Raw genomic sequence first — 19,338 nt, 5'->3', positions numbered from 1 at the left:
TCGATGTCGGTTTACATGTCGCCCTAAATACAAATTTGGGCGTTGATCCCGAAGGTAACATACGCAAGGAAGTTCGATCAGATAGTCGAGGTACGAAGGGCGGAGAACAGGCTCAACAAGCCGCTATAGCACAACAACAAAATCAGCACCGAACACCGAGTTGGATCGAACCAGAAGTCGTCCACAAGATCGAGCCTGTGCTAGAAAGGTCGAACGCCAACGAATCGGGGACTGACCCCGCCATTATGAAAATGCTCGAAGAGCTCACTAAACGGATTGAATCGGGAGAAAACAAATCGAGGCAAATAACAAGAAAGTAGATACATACAACTCCCGAGTTGACCAAATACTGGGGGCACCGCCGATTCTAAAGGGTATGGATTCAAAGAAATTCATACAGAAGCCTTTCCCTCCAAGTGCGGTTCCGAAAACCATTCTGAAAAAATTCCGAATGCCAGAAATTCCTAAGTATAATAGGACCATCGACCCTAATAAGCATGTCACTTCTTATACATGTGCAATAAAAGGGAATGACTTGGAAGACGATGAGATTGAATATGTTTTACTGAAGAAATTTGGAGAAACCTTGTCGAACGGAGCAATGATATGGTACCACAATTTGCCGCCTAATTCTATCGATTCCTTCGCCATGCTTGCAGACTCCTTCATAAAGGCACATGCCGGAGCAATAAAGGTTGCAACTCGGAAGTCGGACCTCTTCAAGGTGAAACAAAAAGACAACGAAATGTTGAGGGAATTCGTATCTCGGTTCTAGATGGAACGCATGGAACTACCACCAATCACAGACGATTGGGTTGTTCAAGCCTTTACTCAGGGTTTGAACGAACAAATTTCGGTGGCATCACGACAGCTAAAGCAGAATTTAATTGAATATCCAGCGGTAACCTGGGCCGATATACATAATCGGTACCAGTCAAAGATCAGGGTCGAGGATGATCAATTGGGGACCTCTTCCGGTTCCGTTTGTCCAAACAGGCCTATCGACAGAACTCAAAGGTATATCGACAGAGAACCCCAGTCGAACAAAGATCGGTATCAACCATACAATGCAGATCGTAGAAACATCGGCCCAGGATGCACTCCCATCAGAAATGATCGAAGGAACGATCGAGGACAGAGCTCTCAAGGGCTCATGAGCAAAAGTGGATTCGATAAACATGCCGATCCCATAGAAGCACCACGGTTATTAGAGTATAACTTCAGCATCAACGCATCAGTATTGTGTTACCCATTGGGAGAATCAAAGATACTAGATGGTCCAGACCCCTACAAACCGATCCATCCCAAAGAAACCCCAATCAAATATGCAAATACCATGGTATACATGGTCATAGAACCGAAGACTGCAGACAACTAAAGGAGAAGGTGGCCCGTCTATTCAACGAGGGTCACCTTCGAGAATTCTTGAGTGACCGAGCTAAGAACCATTTCAAAGACAAGGATGCAAACAGGAAAAATGTGCAGGAAGAACCACATCATGTGATTCACATGATCATTGGTGGGGTCGATATTCCACAAGGGCCCGTGTTCAAACGCACTAAAGTATCAATCACCAGGGAAAAATGAACTCGAGACTATGTGCCAGAAGGCACTTTATCATTCAATGATGAGAAAGCAGAATGGTTCTCATAACCCCACAATAATGCTTTGGTAATCTCTATCCTTATGAATAGAATTCAGGTTAAACGTGTATTAATTGATCCAGGAAGCTCGGCCAATATTATTCGATCAAGGGTCGTGGAGCAGCTCGGCCTATAAGATCAAATCATACCCGCAGCCCGGATTCTCAATGGCTTCAGCATGGCGAGTGAAACAACTAAAGGCCAAATCATCCTACCAGTAAGCGTAGACGGAACTATTCAAGAAACAAAGTTACATGTGATCGAGGGAGATATGAAATACAACGCACTGCTCGGAAGACCATGGATTCATAACATGAGGGCGGTCCCCTCAACCTTTCACCAAATACTGAAGTTCCCAACACAGGATGGAGTAAAAATGGTGTATGGGGAACAACATGCTGCCAAAGAGATGTTCGCGGTCGATGAAGTAATACCGGTATCGGCACTTTCGTCAACAAAGGGATCTGAGTCCAAAGGAAACCAGGAAGCTAATTAGCAACCACAGCCACCAGCCTCGACTCAGTCGGAGAAGCAGGGAACGGACGAGGACGGTGACTACTGGATCCCTCAATCCTTCATAATCCCCGAGGATTCTAACGCCACCAAATCGACAGTCGAAGAGCTGGAGCAAGTAATACTGATCGAGCATCTACCCGATCGAAAGGTATACCTGGGTACGGGGTTAACCCCCGAGCTCAGGGAAAAATCATTAAATTTCTTATCAATAATATGGATTGTTTTGCTTGGTCCCACCTAGATATGACATGGATCCCTCCAGATATCACTACACATCGACTGAGCTTGGACCCGAAGTTTCGCTCGATAAAACAAAAAAGAAGGCCCCAGTCCGAGGTAAAACATGCATTCATCAAGGACGCGGTAATCAAACTTCTCAAAATAGGATCCATTCGGGAAGTAAAATATCCTGAATGGTTAGCAAACATAGTCATAGTCCCTAAAAAGGAAAATAAACTTAGAATGTGCATAGACTGTAAAGATTTAAACAAAGCATGTCCTAAAAACTCTTTTCCTCTGCCGAATATCGATCGTATGATCGATGCCACGGCCGGCCACGAGATCCTTAGTTTTCTTGATGCCTACTCCGGGTACAATCATATACAAATGAACCCGGAGGATCAGGAAAAGACTTCGTTCATCACTAAGTACGGCACCTATTATTATAATGTAATGTTGTTTGGACTAAAAAATACTGGTGCCACTTATCAACACTTAGTAAATCAAATGTTCGAAGAACAAATAGGTAAATCAATAGAGGTCTATATTGACAATATGCTAGTTAAGTCCCTCCGAGCAGAGGACTATTTGACACATTTGCAGAAGACCTTCGATATACTAAGGAAACACTACATGAAACTCAACCCGGAGAAATATGCATTCGGGGTCGTCTCGGGCAAGTTCCTAAGTTTTATAGTATCAAATCAGGGGATCGAAATCAACCCCGATAAGATCAAGGCAATCGAAGACATCACAGTCATGGACAATGTTAAGGCCGTACAAAGATTAACAGGGCGCATAGCCGCCCAAGGACGATTCATCTCGAGGTCTTCAGATAGTCACAGGTTCTTCTCACTGCTCAAAGAGAAGAACAATTTTGCATGGACCCCGGAATGAGAATAAGCATTGGAATAATTAAAGAGGTACCTCTCGAGCCCGCCACTGCTTCATACTTCGAAAAAGGATGAGCAACTCTACTTGTACTTAGCAGTCTCGAAAATCACGGTAAGTGGGGTCCTAGTTCGAGAAGAGCAAGGTATGCAATTTCCTGCTTATTATGTTAGTCGAACTGTAAGTGAGGCCGAGACCCGGTACCCACACTTAGAAAAATTAACGCTTGCCCTAAGAAGCGCCTAGAGGAATTAAAACCATATTTTCAGTATCACCCAATCTATGTGGTGACTACTTATTCCCTTCGCAATATTTTACATAAGCCCGAACTTTCGGGCCGATTGGCCAAATGGGCCATCGAGATTAGTGGGTATGATATCGAGTATGGACCCCGAACGGCCATCAAGTCTCAAATCTTAGCGGACTTCGTGGCTGACTTTATGCCAGCCCTCGTACTCGAGGTTGAAAAGGAACTATCATTAAAGTCGGGTACATTATCGGGGGTGTGGACCCTCTTCACAGACAGTGCTTCAAACGTGAAGGGGTCCGGACTAGGCATCGTTTTGAAGCCGCCCACAGGTAATACAATTAGACAAGCTATCAAACTTCCAAGTTAACTAACAATGAGGCCGAGTATGAGGCCATGATTGTAGGTATCGAGATAGTTAAAGGTTTGGGAGCAGAGTCATCGAGGCCAAATGTGACTACGTGATTGTGGTAAACCAAGTTAACAGAACCTTCGAGGTTCGAGAAGATCGAATGCAGAGGTACTTGGACAAATTACAGGTGACTCTACATCGATTTAAAGAATGGACCCTACAACATGTGCCTCAAGAATAAAACAACGAGGCGGATGCCCTTGCAAATTTGGGATCATTAGTCGAAGACGACGAAATTAGCTCGGGGACTGTCGTACAACTTTCAAGGTCAGTAATCGAAGAAGGCCACGCCGAAATCAACTCCACAAGTCTGACCTGGGATTGAGGAATTAATATATAGAGTACCTAAAGAACGGGAAGCTTCCATCGGATCCTAAGGAATCGAGGACTCTACGTACGAAGGCCGCACGATTCACATTGGCCTAAGATGGAACACTATATAGAAGGATGTTCGATGGACCATTGGCAATTTGTTTTTGACCAGGAGATACCGACTACGTCCAACGAGAAATCCACGAGGGCACCTGCGAAAATCATTCTGGTGCCGAATTATTGGTTCACAAGGTCATCAGAGCAGGATACTATTGGGCCGATATGGAAAAGGATACAAAAGAGTTTGTTCGAAAGTGCAACAAATGTCAAAGGTATATGCCTATGATTCACCAACCTGGAGAGCAACTCCACTCAATCCTATCCCCATGGCCATTCATGAAATGAGAAATGGATATCGTCGACCCTCTACCATCGGCCCCAGGTAAAGCTAAATTTATTTTGTTTATGACTGACTATTTCTCTAAGTGGGTTGAAGCACAAGCTTTCGAGAAAATTAGAGAGAAAGAAGTCATAGACTTTATCTGGGACAACATTATATGTCGATTTGGGATTCCTACCGAGATTGTATGCGACAATGGAAAGTAATTCATCGGTAGCAAAGTAACAAAGTTTCTCGAAGATCACAAAATAAAAAGGATCCTGTCAACACCATATCATCCTAGTGGGAACGGACAGGCCAAATTGATAAACAAGACCATCATTCAAAATCTAAAGAAAAGATTGAACGACGCTAAGGGAAAATGGAGAGAAATATTTCCCGAAGTCCTTTGGGCATATCGAACAACACCAAAATCCAGTACGGGGGCAACACCATTCTCTTTAGTATATGGCGCCGAAGCTCTGATCCTTGTTGAAGTCGGGGAACCCAACGCCAGGTTTTGATATACAATGGAAGAGTCAAATTACGAGGCTATGAATACAAGCCTCGAATTGCTAGATGAAAAATGGGAAGTCGCCCTCGTTCGAATGGCCGCACAGAAATAGCGGATTGAAAGGTACTACAATCGAAGAGCCAATCTTCGACACTTTAAAATCGGGGACTTGGTTTTGAGGAAGGTCACCCTCAATACTCGAGACCCAAACGAAGGAAAATTTGGCCCGAATTGGGAGGGACCGTATCAGGTCCTCGATATCATCGGAAAGGGATCCTACAAACTTGGAACAATGAACAGCGAACAATTACCAAATAATTGAAACATGTCACTCCTCAAATGATATTACTGCTAAGTTACGACCTTCTCCACTTTCGTTTATATTTTATACTAACCATTTGTAGGTGTTTAATCGAAGACATCAAAGGATTCTTCAAACACAAAGTCCATAGGTCTGAAAGCACGCATTACACTCTTTTTCCCTTAGACCGGTTTTTGTCCCAAATGGGTTTTTCCGGCTAGGTTTTTAACGAGGCAACCATTGTTCGTGTTAAACTTAGAGCAATTCAACAGTATCCGAGGCTCCTTTACAATCAACCTCGAATACTCAGGGGCATCACCCTCGGATAGTTACAAGGAAAATACTTCGTGCCGACAGGGTCTCAATAGGTAAATTTTGTAAGGGTCAAATGGTCGAACGAACCATGCCCATGTAGATTACTCGAGCCCTAATGGCAAACATGTACGCATGTTAATCTATTGAAAAATATATTTTTTCCTTGCCAGATATTTCATGCCTTAGAGAAATTTTTACTTTACAATGTCATGCTTGTGATCTATTGTGGAAACTGGCTTAAGGGCCGATCACAACTAAAGTTCGAACAATTGACCCCGCACTCGGGGACTGCCATCCAAAAAATTGACATGATCAAATTACTAAAACCTCGAGATCGTAAGACCTTAAAAAGGCAACCCTCGATTTTATAGGCCACAGTCACCCCACTAGGGGACTGATACTCCGAACAAGTTCGAAGTATAATAGGGGAACAATCCCAAAAGGCGAATCCCAAGCTAAAGGCTACGGCCAAATTAACACGGTTCGGAGACGTCCGATTTTCGTTATAAAACAGGCCTTCGAATATTTTCATAAACTGGTTAAAAAGGCTATCCTCGGCTAAATTACTAAGGTCTCGATAATATCGACCCTCAAAAACCCTAATGGGTACAAAATCATTCGAACTCTCGAACAACTTCTTTATTTTATGCTAAGGCATTACGAAACAAAAGGTCACGATAATATCGGCCCTTGAAAGCCCTAAATGGGTCCAGAATCATTCAAACTCTCATTTCATGCTAAGGTACAACAAATTTTATATTATTAAACAATAAACTTTTCAAGCCAAAAAGGGGAAAAAGCCATTTTTTTTACTATGGCCGTATCGGCCTAATTCAAGAGCCTAAAGGGCCACCCTACTCCGAGTTCGAGAAAGTACTCACTCGATTAAGACTACACTAGTCCGACTTCGGTCTAGTTGCCTAAAGTCTCAAACTTATGAGCAAAATCTCCATAAGGCATGAAGGCATGAATGAAATAGAATTTTCACGGGGCAGGAAATAGAATAAAGACAAGTCAAAAAGAAAAAAGATCTTTTATATATATACGAAGATATTTATAAGGATCGATCAAGGTCCCGCACAAAAAATCAAAAAAGAAAAAGCCCTAGATTCCTAATTTTCCTCAGGGGCAACTTCTTCTCCATCGAGGTCCTCCCCATTCTCGGACCCGCTCTTGCTACCATCATCATTATCATCATCGGAAGAGGCCAGCGCTCCAGCATCGGCTTCATGCTCTCTAGCCTTTATTATCTCGTTGGTAAGATCAAAACCTCGAGCGTGGATCTCCTCGAGGGTTTCCCTCAGAGATTGGCATTTGGCGAGTTAAATAATCCAACGTGCTTGAGTTTGAGTAGTCTCGGAAGCCTCTCTTGCTTGGACTTGAGAGGTTTTAGCATCGGCCCGGTATACGGCCACGATCGCCTCTGCCTCGGCCTTTGCCTTTTCAGCTTCAGATTTGGCCTTTGAAAGTTCAAAAGCCAACCGAGCCTCGAGCTCCTCTATTTTCTTTGCCTGAGCTGAGCTCTTCTCCTTCATGTCTCGGAGCTGATTTTTGACCGATGACAATTGGGCTCGAGCAACCACTTTTTTAGCAGCAAAGCGGTCCATACTTTCTTTCCACCCCAAGGTCTCTGCCTTCATCATGTCGACCTCCTCGCAGAATTGCTCGATCCTCTCGACCTTCTACTGTAGTTATGAGATTGAAATGTTAGCCACCGTTCTCGAATCGAGCCCATGAGCTTTTAAGATTTTCATTACCTGCTCGATCAGGTTGGTCTGATCTTTGTGAGTCGTGGCCAACTCGGCTCGGAGGTCCTTGATCTTTTCTACTTTTTGCCTACCGAGAAGGTTGAGGGGATTCCTCTCCTCGGTAAGCCTTTGAATGTCAGCCTCGTACCAACTCAGCTCAGCTCGAGACCGAGAAAATGGTTCCCGATGAAGCGCTGAGGCCTACACAGAAAGAAGAAAAGAAGTTAAGACATGAAGAGAAAAATGAACACAAGGGTAATACCAACAAAGGGAGTTAAGGCTTACCCGATTCAGAGCTTGCTGCGCTTCGTTAAAAGGCTCAATGCCTCGCCCGAGTCCTTCCTCGAGACCTCCAAGTCGCTTAGGCCGAGAGCATCTTCGACCCCAATAAAGTAATCACGGAAGGGGTCCTCCCTTCCGTGGGCTCCTTCGATGGAGGGGGTCTTCAAGGCCCGAGCATCTTGAATCATCTCCTCAGAACATGAGGGGAGCAGCGGGGAGCCTCCAATTTGTATTTCCCCAATTATATCACTTGGGGCGTTCTCTCCATCTCGAGGGGCCTCGAGACCAGCCCCTACAGTCGTACCCACCATTGGCTCATTATGGTGGGAGGCATCTTCAATCCTCGATGACTCGGGGACTTCGCCCAAGTCTTTTCCCGAGACCCTCTCATCTCGAGATGGAGTCTCTGTAGCCTTCACCGATTCAGTGGCCTTTGGGGCCTCGGTGCTCATTACCACTCGGGCTACCTGCCTGGAGTCGTCTTCTTCGTCTTCCTCCCTTAGACGCCGAATAGAGTCTTCGGTCAGAAGGATGGTGTTCTTCTTTGGCTTACGAGACGCCTTCTTCTTAGGTTCTGGATCCTCGGAGGTTGAGATCTTTTTCCTCTTTTTGTCCTTCGCCGGTTTCAGTGTCAGGATCGAAGTCTCCTCCTCACCAGATAGGGGCCTCATGACCGCATCCTTGCCTAGGCCTGTACACAAGAAAATTGATTAAATAGAAGAAGGGCATCTTAATCGAATCATCAAATATACAAAAAGTGGGATTACCATGAGTCTTGGCCTCCCATTGGCCCTTTGATAAATCGCGCCATGAGCACTCGACATATGTAGAGGTCGAGGCCAGGTTCCAAACCCAGCTCTCGAGGTTGGGAATCGCATGGGGCATCCAAGCGATCGCTACATCATGGAAAAAGACATCGATGAGAAAAGACAAAGGAACAAATAATACATGGAAGCTAACAGTGAGACAGTACTTACGATTCATTTTCCATTTCTCAGGAAATGAAATCTTCTCGGCTGGGATTAGGTCGGAAGTCCTCACTCGAACGAACTGGCCCATCCAGCCTCATTCCTTGTCCTCGTCTGTGCTCGAGAATATCAAATTGGTAGCCCGGCGTTGGAGTTTTATTAACCCGCCTCGATAGAGGCGGGGGCTATACAATATGATAAGGTGATCGAGGGTGAAAGGGAGCCCCTCGATTTTGCTCACGAAGAATTGGAGCAGAATAACAATTCGCCAAAAGGAAGGATGGATTTGGCATAGGACTATTCGATATTGATGGCAAAAATCAACGATGATGGGGTCGAGGGGGCCCAGTGTGAAAGGATAAGTGTAAACACTTAGAAACCCTTCCGCATGGGTGGTGATGTTTTCTTCCGGGGTCGGGATCACCACCTCTTTGCCCTCCCAGTTGCAGTCTTTCTTTACCTGCTTAAGGTATCCCTCAGTTATCGAGCATATATACCTCGACACTGGCTTGCATCGACCAGGAATCGACGAGGCTTTATCGATCTTGAAATCGGAGTTTACCGCGTACCCCCAGGAATGCATTCCTCAAGACAGGGTTCCACCGACGAGACGTTTCGGTCACTTCTGTCGCTTACGTCACGACAGTGACGTCATGGTAGGTCAAGGTAAAAATTGAAGGCTCAATTCGTTTCTAGTCATTACACTTCAAAAAATGAGGGGACTATCTGTATTCAGTTAAAATCGAGACCACCCAATTTTTCTATCTGACCGGGACCAGGGAGCTGCATCGAAGGTCGGCCCCGTAGTGGATCAGACCAAGGTACAACGATAAAGTACCAAGTTCGGGATTCGAGGTACCTGTCGAGATCGAGGCCAGCAGCGATCGAGACCGAATAAGACACGCATCGAGCAAGATCGAAAATAACATAATAACGGAAAGGCGAAATATCCGTGACTGATCGAAGATCATGGCGAAAATCTCGGAACAGATCAAATTAGGAACGGTTAATTAGCTAATCATGGGATTTCCTTCTGTAATTAGAGTTATACCATAAGTAGAATTCCTCTACTATATAAAGAGGAGTATTTACCATTTGTAAGGACACATTGTTCTCGCATAAAAAAATCAATATAGTGCTCTCTCTTTAGCTTATACTTTCTTGTTCATCAGCTTTCTTTATTTTTAACTGTTTTGGTATCAATCAGTTCGAGGGGACCCTAGCTCGAGGGTTGAATCCCGTTTCAACACTGGTTCGCTTTACTTTATAGTTCATTTCTGTTATTAACCTTCATATTTATCAATTAGTATTGAGTGAAATTACGTGTCCTTATAACCACATTATAAGTTCGATTGTTATCCAATTTTAAGGGTAATCAAAATCATTGCATAAAGGTAAATTATTTCCAAATAAGGAAAGAATCCATTCTTTTTGGCACAGACTAAAAAGAAAATAGATTCACATAAATTGAAACGGATGGAGTATTACTTAGTCAATAAAAAAACCAACTTAAGAGCGATGCAATTTGGGGACAAGCTGAGATTGACGATGAAGTTCAAACTGATATTTTAGGCGCTCATGTACTCACTTAAATGATGTCATAAAATATGAAAAGAAAGTAGTGAAATATTTAGCTTAAATTTTTTAAATCTTTGGCTGGACCAGTGTTTTAAAAGGCGGGGGCATGAGACGGGGCGTTTTACCTATTATGAGGCGAGGCGTAAGCTCCGAGGCATGGGGCGTAAGCCCCATGGATCTTTAAATTTTTTAATTTATAAATTAATAAAATAGCATAATAACATAAAAATATAAAAATACATTAAAAGTTTAAGAAAATTACAAATAATTACTCATAGAAAATAAAATATCCAGCATATTCTTAACAACATAAACAATCAATAATGTTAATGTTACTTCGAAATACAAATCAACTATAGCGTCTTAACTTTCAAATAATAAGAAAATCATAATTTCTTAATAAATATTACTAACTAAATATTTTGCCTTCGTAAAAGATAATAATTAATAAACTTTATCAGTAATATTATCCTTCATGAGTAAATACAAAATTGCTTTCAAATAGCAAAATAAAAAAAATGTAATAATTTTGAGAGACATAGAACTAAGACTCGAATGCCAATAGCATGTGAAAATATAAATTTTGGCTATCTATTTAGCCCTCAAGGTTTTCTCAATGAGTAAATATGTAATATTATGACTCGTTATTTGAGTTACTTTTAATCTTCATATTCATACTGATGAATAAACCTTTAATCCTTCATTTGTTAAAGAATTTTGAGGGTCAACAATGCTAATTAGGAAAATTGACACATGATTTGGGTAAAAACTATTGGGCAAGCCCCGAGCGTTGGACGTTAGACGTGTTTAAGACGTACAGTCGGGCACTTAAGGCATAAGCCTCACGGAACTGAACCCCACGCATAAGTCTCAAGACGTTTTGATTGTGCCCCACCCAGAGGTGAGTCCCAAAAAAAAAAAAAGCCTTTTAAAACCGTGGGCCGGACTAAAGCAGGTACGCAATATGTCAATTGTATTTTTGAATTAAGTTGACGGGGAGGGCAGCTTTTATGGATAAGTATTAGAAAATGAGTAGTTCTCTATCAACAACATTGAAAATACATGAAACTTTCTTTGAGTGAGAACTGTCAATTTCTCCATTAAATTAAAGGATACATATATTATGTACAAGTAATTTCAAAACTTTTGTCAAATGATGCTTTTTTTGGGTTTCATGATCATATAACGCTACTAGCAGATACCTTCTTCTTGATTTATAGCCTGTTTGGCCAGGCTGGAAAAATTAACTTATTTTAAGAAGTGATTATTTTTCAAAAGTATTTTTGGTGAAAAATAGTTTGTGTTTGACTAATTAATTTGAAAAGCACTTCTAAGCAGCAAGTAGTGTTTGACCAAGCTTTTAAAAATTCCTTCTAAGTATATTTTTCTCACAAATGCTTCTCAAAAAGTACTTTTGGGAAGAAACTACTTTTTTTTTATTCTCCAAAACTGTTTCTGCTTATACTCAAAAGTATTTTTTTTTCCTTCTAAAAGTTTGACCAAGCACTTCTAACAAGTACTTTTCAGCTTAGAGAAACTTGGCCAAACATACTATTATACATGTTCCAAAAATATTAGAACGAAACATTTCTTCCAATTTTGGATTGTATACCTACTTTCTCTACTCTCTTCTACTTAAAATTAAAAGTTCCACACGGAAGTTGGTTCGTACCGGCCAACAAAATTGTCTAGAAATTCTTCTTCACTTATTTTACAAACGAAATGTAAAATAGCACGTAGTTCTTTCGCAGCAAATTAGCCGGTAATTCAATTGACTTACATGTTATTCAGAGTTTGGTCATCTAAGTATATTGAGAGTATTTGTAGGTCAATTAAAAAATGTGGAAAACATCTACTACTAGAATACCTCAAGTTATTAAAGTAGTGGGAACAATGACGAAGCCAAGAATTTCCTCAAGGGTATTCAAACTTGAAAGAAGTGAAAAATATTCTCCAATAAAGAGTATTTAATATATGTTATACACCTTTAAAAACTAATATTTTACCTATATGCATAATATAATTTTTCAGTGAAGACTGGTGATCTTTTAATACATGTAGTTTCGCCCCTAGGAGGAACCCGTCCAGATAAAACGAAATGAATAGTGATGTTTTATATAGTGATCCGACTAATTTGGTATTTAGATATAAATATATCTCGTGAATCATGACTTGTTCTAGATGCTTTAGATAAATGTTATTTGCGTGTTATATTATTATATAAAAACGTGTTCGCATAACACAAACATATATGCATAACACAACATTACACATCACACGTTTTCATTAGGTATTTTGATAGGTTTGACTCTTTATCTAAATAAATAAGGACTTGTGATAATTAAATTGTTTAGTAGCCGCCTAAACAAGTTAAGAATTAGGAACTACATTTGCATATACTAAACTATACATATTTAGTTAGGTAAAACATTAACAGCAAATTAAAGGTGATTATATCCCAACTAAATACGCCAAAATAGGTGAATAGTTTTGTCTCTTAACTAAGCTGTCTAAAAACATTATTGATCGCCCAACTTTTCTTCTCTTTATTTCCTCCCTATTTTAGTAGATTTGTTTTGTCATTGCATTCTTGTAATCGTTTTCTTGTTTGGAATTCTCTGTCCTTTTAAAAGAGGATTAGGTGAATACTTAGGATAAAGTATTTCACCGAAAGCAACTAATTGCACTATAAAAGTCATAAGGTTGAATTAAAATTATAAGTAACCATTTATTTATTTTGAAAACAATTGAGACTTATAGTAGCAAAAACTTTATAGTCGATATTAAATATTCCCAGAATCAGAATAGTTGTAGAATTATCGTCATCACACTGAGGAAATTTAAGTATCGTAACATACAAACTCGGTTAATATTGAATCTTATTGTTCTATGCTCGAATAAAGTCTTGTTTGATATATATGTTACTTTTGACCAATAGATCTTTTACTCATGTATTTCATAATTTATTAAGCTTACTCCTTTGTACGTAATTTCAAGCAAGCAATCAGCTATGCAGACACGAATTCCAAACTCCCCAGTGCTCAAACTTGGGATTAGACAGATTAGGTGAATAATGCATTAATATTTAAGGAAAAGTGACACTGTATAGTCGTTTTCAAAATAATAGCCGATATATATATATATATATATATATATATATATATATATATATATATATATATATATATATATATATATATATATAATATATATTTTTGTATATAAATATATTATGTATATTATATACAAAATTATATAAATTTTATATATTTTTTCGGCTGCGAAATATAGATAGTTTTTTGGCACGGGCTAAAAGGTGAAAAAAGCCCTTAATTTAAGGGTTAAAATGGTTGCAATCCAAATAATCAACCTATGTAAAAAGGTAAGATCAATTTGGGCTAGAATGTTAGTCCAACTCAAACCATGAACAGATTTTTATGAAGTTAAATAAATGATTTTGAATGTAGGATATAATTTTAAGTTATTTTTAACAAATCATTTTATCAACTTAATTGTTTAACTAGAGTTCATAGAGTTGAGTGGTTAGATTATGACCATTCCTCAACTAGTCTTGGCATAATTCATTTCGATCCAAACAAATTTTGGAAAGTCATTTTTATGGATCCTTTTATACTCGAAACATTATAACTCACCTAAATTTGCGTCGATTCGTCCATTCGTTATCCTTAGTTATTATCATGGCTATTACTGTTTTTATTAGGAGATTGGGCCCAAGCAGTGTCTTCATCAAACTAAGGCCACTCTACTCATGATACACGATGACAAAGACTTTAGATCATGTACCTAAATTTTGATTGCAGACATAAAGCTGTACCTAAATTTTTCCTCAAATGAAAATGGATTTTGTGGAAGAAGTTGACATCACTAAAGTCAATAGTAAATGTGGTTGTTTACGTAAACTTAAAATATCCTCATCAATAGTCCTCCACACGTGGAGGATTGTCTCAGATTGGGCCCTATCACAAATGGTCCAATTTTTTCTGATTTGGACCTCTCATTTTGTCTTTTTGAATAGATAGGATTAGGAACTGGACCCACTTCCAGAAAATACAAGAGAGTCATATTCGCAAGATTGGGCCTTGCGGCTTCAATTACCGGACGCTCTTCATTGCCTGCCATATCTATTGGCTGTGGTTGGACTGCGATGTCCAAATCTCTTTCTATTCTCGTTCTAGCTTCGTGTTCCCTTCTCACTCTATGTAGTGTTCGTTCGATTTCTGGATCAAGAGGAATGAGGTTGTTTGCACTTCTACTCCTCTGCATTCGAGAGAAGACCCTGCGTTGACACAAACCAGGCAAACTGAAAATTAAAACTTGAAAACAAATATCTAATAAAAGCTTAACTTAGTCACGTAGCTAATTTCTAAGTCCCCGGCAACGGCGCCAAAAACTTGTTGCGACCAAACACACTCACGCAAGTATACGCGGTCGTCAAGTAATAAAGTGACTAAAAGTCGGATGTCGAACCCACGAGGACTTATGATTAACTATTAACTAAATTAGACTATCCCAATTATCTAAACAAGAATTAAATCTAAAAATATTTTATTCTAAACTAATTAAATAAGAAAAATATAAATAATAAACTTTGAACAGAGAAAGAGCAGATTTTAATGATATCAATGTAATGAAAACGATCTAGGGTTATGGGCTATCTAACAATCCTATTGTATTCTTCAATTGAATTGACCGACTAATTTATCTAGCTTATTGGTTGACAGGGTTAATGCTCATAAGAATCTGTCGAGTTCTTACTCGCCTATTCAAGCTAACCTAACGCCTATATGTCTATGGAGTTAGAATCAACAAGAACGCATTTATAATTCCTGTAAATCAACCAAGCAAGGCAATTAGGTATATGTCTATCCTAACTACGAATCCGTTCCCCGATGCCCGAGTTCAAGAACTTGCCCTACTCAATCCTATATGCAATATAGAATTCCCACTTTCGAGTTCAATTCTAGATTCGTAGATAGTATTCAATTGGTGATCAAGCAATTAAATAATTAAGCGCAAGATTGAATAAATAAACTAATATGATAAATCAAGAAGTCAAAATCAATATCCGAATAACAATAGTCATGAAAGAACCACAACCCTAGAACGTGAAGTTTAGCTCCATATAGACATGGTAGCCAAACAACAAATCATATAAAGAAACATAAAAATTACTAAGTTTGGTGGGAGAAAGATGGAACTTGATGAATTCCGGCCTCCACAGCTTTGTCGTGGCTTTTTTCCCCCTTCCCAATATGTTAGATGACTTAAAAGAGGCGTTTTTGGCTTATATATTGTGTACCAAAGTCGTGGGCCAAAGTTCTCCTATTTCTAATCCAAATCAGCTTCAGGGATTGATGCTAGGGTGGATGCGTCGCATCCACCTCGTCCTCCACTTCTCAGCTTCGCATGCTAGGGTGGATGCTTCGCATCCACCCTTTGTTCCTCCATTTCTTAACTTTGCATGTGAGGGTGGACGCGACGCATCCACCCTTCTCTTCTACTTCCCAGTCTCGGATGCTATGGCGGACGCTATGGGCCGACTTCACTGCTAAGGGTGCACGAAAGATGTAGTTTTTCTAGGTTGGATGCGACGCATCCAACCCTTCTTCCTCTGACTAGACCACCTTTTCTTCATATTTTGCACTCCAAACACCTTAAATCGTCACACATAACTTAATTAGTCATAAAACCAATAATTAAACCATGTTGGGAATTTTAAAGATCAAATAACATCAAGAAGTGGTTAAAACATGGGTAAAGTAACATCAACACATATCGAAATATGCCAAACATCACTACCCCACACTTAAACCTTTGTTCGTCCTCGAACAAACCATCCTATAGTAGACGAAACAAAATTAAGCTCTTATCATTCAAAGCACACTGCACCTATGACCGTGGTTATTTGCAACAATTAGGCTCTAGGCTATGCATCACATACCCTTCCCTTTACTTATGCCATTCTTTAAAAATATTCGAACAAAGACAACATGCTCACAACAATCCTAACCTCAAAAACCGACTCAATGTCACTATGCACTCATGGCTTGAACACCCAACATCATAGAGAAGTCTAATAACGTTACCTATCCCTCGTGAAACCATGTGCCCTCACAACAAGAACAAGAGAGCGAGTTCAATCCACACATTCGAATCTCATGATCAAATATATTTTAATGACTCACATATATCAAAGAAAATCGCTCACTCTCACAAAGAAGTCACATGCATGAAATTAGTACCATAGGCTTGCCCTTAATGTAAATCTCTACTAATGTAAGCTCGCTCGATCTAAAATCAATTAGGACTTTTTCATGGTTGTAATGTGGGCTAAGGGACGGGTAGGATATATTTAAGGAATAGTGACTCACCCTCCTAAGCACTTTAATACATCACAAAATTACTTTAAGCATTTTTTTTCTTCAACCCCACTTCAATTTCACAAACAATATCACCCCCAAAACAGTCCCTTTTTCTTTAAGCACTACTTTAGTTCATACCCACTAGCAAGAACAAGATAACAATTTATTTATTTATATTTTTCTTTCTTTTTTTCCAGATTTTTCTCTTTTTTTTTCTTTCAATTTTCGCTAGTGGTGTATTATTTTACAAAATAAGTGCACCCTTCTTTCTTTCATTGGTTCCACTCAAAAGTCACCCCACACTTAGTCCCTTCTTACTTCTTTTAGCGCTCATCTAACAATTAAAGTGCTTTAAGAGGTAAAAGGATCAAAACAATGTCAATTAAGAATAAAAAGGGTATAGGCTTGTAATGTGGGTACCAAATAAAAGGTCTACAGGCTCAAAAGGGTTAACTAGGGATAGATTTTATTTGTGATAAGCAATAAGCTCAAAAAGATCAAAGAAAGCCTAAAATTATTTTTCAAACCGAGCATCACCTAAAATTTCGCTTCAACTCACATACCGGGCAAGTTCTAAACACAAGTACAATACATGGACAACACAAAAACCTCACCACACATGGCACATGACTCACTAAGGACGATCACATTCCGACTCTCAAGCAATGCAAGTATTCACGGAGCCACGAGATATTAAGTATTAAACACAAGGTGAACATAAGTCATGTAAACGAGACATAGGCGCCACAAAACATGCTATCCAATTTAACAAGGCATCATCAATAAATTCAAATCATACAGAAGATACTACACATGCGAAAGTATAAATATGTTACTATCAAACAAGTCAAGGGCGCCTAGGTTCATCATTCTTGCTCCTTTTATTCCCTAAATTCCTAATCTACTCGGAAAGAAAAAAACTACCCGGTTCAAACTACATCCCATGGAAAAGAACCGAGGCACAAAGAAAAACCACAGGGGATTATTACTACCTAAAGAAAGCTAAAAGATATATTTTGGATTTTTTGTTTAGACTTTAATCCCTCAAGAAAACTGTCTAGGAGATCAATCGTCGGGAAAAGTCCAATTTTTCTACTTTTTCGTTTTTTTTTTTAATTTCTTTTTTTTTTTCACAAAAGCTACTACACTTAAGAATGAGTACTATAACTAAGCTAAAATAGCACAGAAACTCTTTCAAACGATCTCCTCACCCCACACTTAAAATTTTGCAATGTCCTCAATGCACATTATAAATAATAAGAGGGTAAACGAGACTCCCTGGTAGGCCAAAGGCCGAAGCAATAGCGGCTCACGAGGTACTCAGACTTCCCCCAGGCATCGTCCTTTGTGTGGGCACCCCACACTTAGTCCTCACCATCTAGCTCGCTTTTGCACTCTTCTAATGGCTTTGCTTCCTATGCTCATAATCCTACAAAACAAAAATAAATACTACAAAATAATAAAAATAAAATAAAATAAAAAGTAAACAAAAATAAAAGAAAGCAGTAACGCTGGGTTGCCTCCCAACAAGCGCCTGATTTAACGTAGCGGCACGACGTGAACCACTTTTTGCCTCCACCTCGAACTTATGAATTGAGCCCCTAACATGGCATCCAGTTTGCGGCTATGCTCCAGTGGTGGGGCTACAAAGATAACCAGGCCAAGTAATAAATTTTTCACTCTTACACTTCTCGGCCTTTAGATGAGGAATGTATTTTTTGCTTTTTGGCATGACAAATTCAAGAATACAAGCACTCTCATCCTCACTCTTTGACTCCCCCATAGGCTCAGATGTCTTGATTACTATCTTACTATCTAAACACAATGTGGAAAAATGATTGGAATGAGGACCAATACGCCCTAACTCTAGAATTGTATTACTATTTACATCCCCATATATACACACACTCAAGTCTCCCAAAGTAATGTTATCTATTCCCTCATATGACTCTAGAGCATTCTTCTCAACATTGGCATCCTCAAGAAAAATATGGTCTAATGATTGATATTCTCGTTTTAGCTCCTCAATTTGGTCTAGAAGATTTTTTTCAGCTTCACACAACTCATCATTAAATTGTTGGCCATTACACGCATCAACCTTTTCATTCAAATTTTCATCCAAGTTATGCACAGCCAAGCCAAAATTATCAATTTTATGTGCAAGATCATCTCTCTCCTTAGACCAATCATTCACCAACATTGTCAAAAGACAACGTCGTTCCGCATATTTCCTTAATCGAGAATATTCGTCCCAATACCAACCCTTACTCCCATATTCAAATTTAGCTTTCCAAGAGTTCAGGTCATGACAAGCCCAAAATGACGGGCCATATGTCTTCCGTCAACCAAGAGTCTTCATCAATAACCTTACCTCCATATATTTCATCCCCAGATGTCATGGTGAAAGAAATAGAAACACACTAAGAGAAAAATCAAATAGTTATAAAAATAAAATATTTACAAAAAGAAAAGAAAAAAAACTTGTAAAGATAAAAGTAAAAGCCTACTGTAGAAAAATAGTTAATTTCTAAGTCCCCGGCAACGGCGCCAAAAACTTGTTGCGACCAAACACACTCACGCAAGTATACGCGGTCGTCAAGTAATAAAGTGACTAAAAGTCGGATGTCGAA

At 39.5% G+C, this 19,338-nt stretch overlaps 1 protein-coding gene across 1 annotated transcript in view; it reads right to left on the bottom strand.

The window, feature by feature from the left end:
- Positions 1-7,071: 7,071 nt before the first annotated feature.
- LOC138900116 (uncharacterized) overlaps positions 7,072-19,338 on the bottom strand; it is a 33,834-nt gene continuing 21,567 nt past the window's right edge. The window contains exons 2-4 of the mRNA XM_070186823.1: positions 8,088-8,470; positions 7,507-7,698; positions 7,072-7,431 (exon numbers count right to left, since the gene is read on the bottom strand). Coding sequence (XP_070042924.1) covers positions 7,072-7,431; positions 7,507-7,698; positions 8,088-8,470 — 935 coding nt within the window. The remainder of the gene's footprint in view (positions 7,432-7,506; positions 7,699-8,087; positions 8,471-19,338) is intronic.

This window comes from Nicotiana tomentosiformis, chromosome 10 (assembly GCF_000390325.3).
Source record: "Nicotiana tomentosiformis chromosome 10, ASM39032v3, whole genome shotgun sequence".
NCBI classification, from domain to species: Eukaryota; Viridiplantae; Streptophyta; class Magnoliopsida; order Solanales; family Solanaceae; genus Nicotiana; species Nicotiana tomentosiformis.
This window is presented reverse-complemented; position numbering and strand designations above follow the sequence as displayed.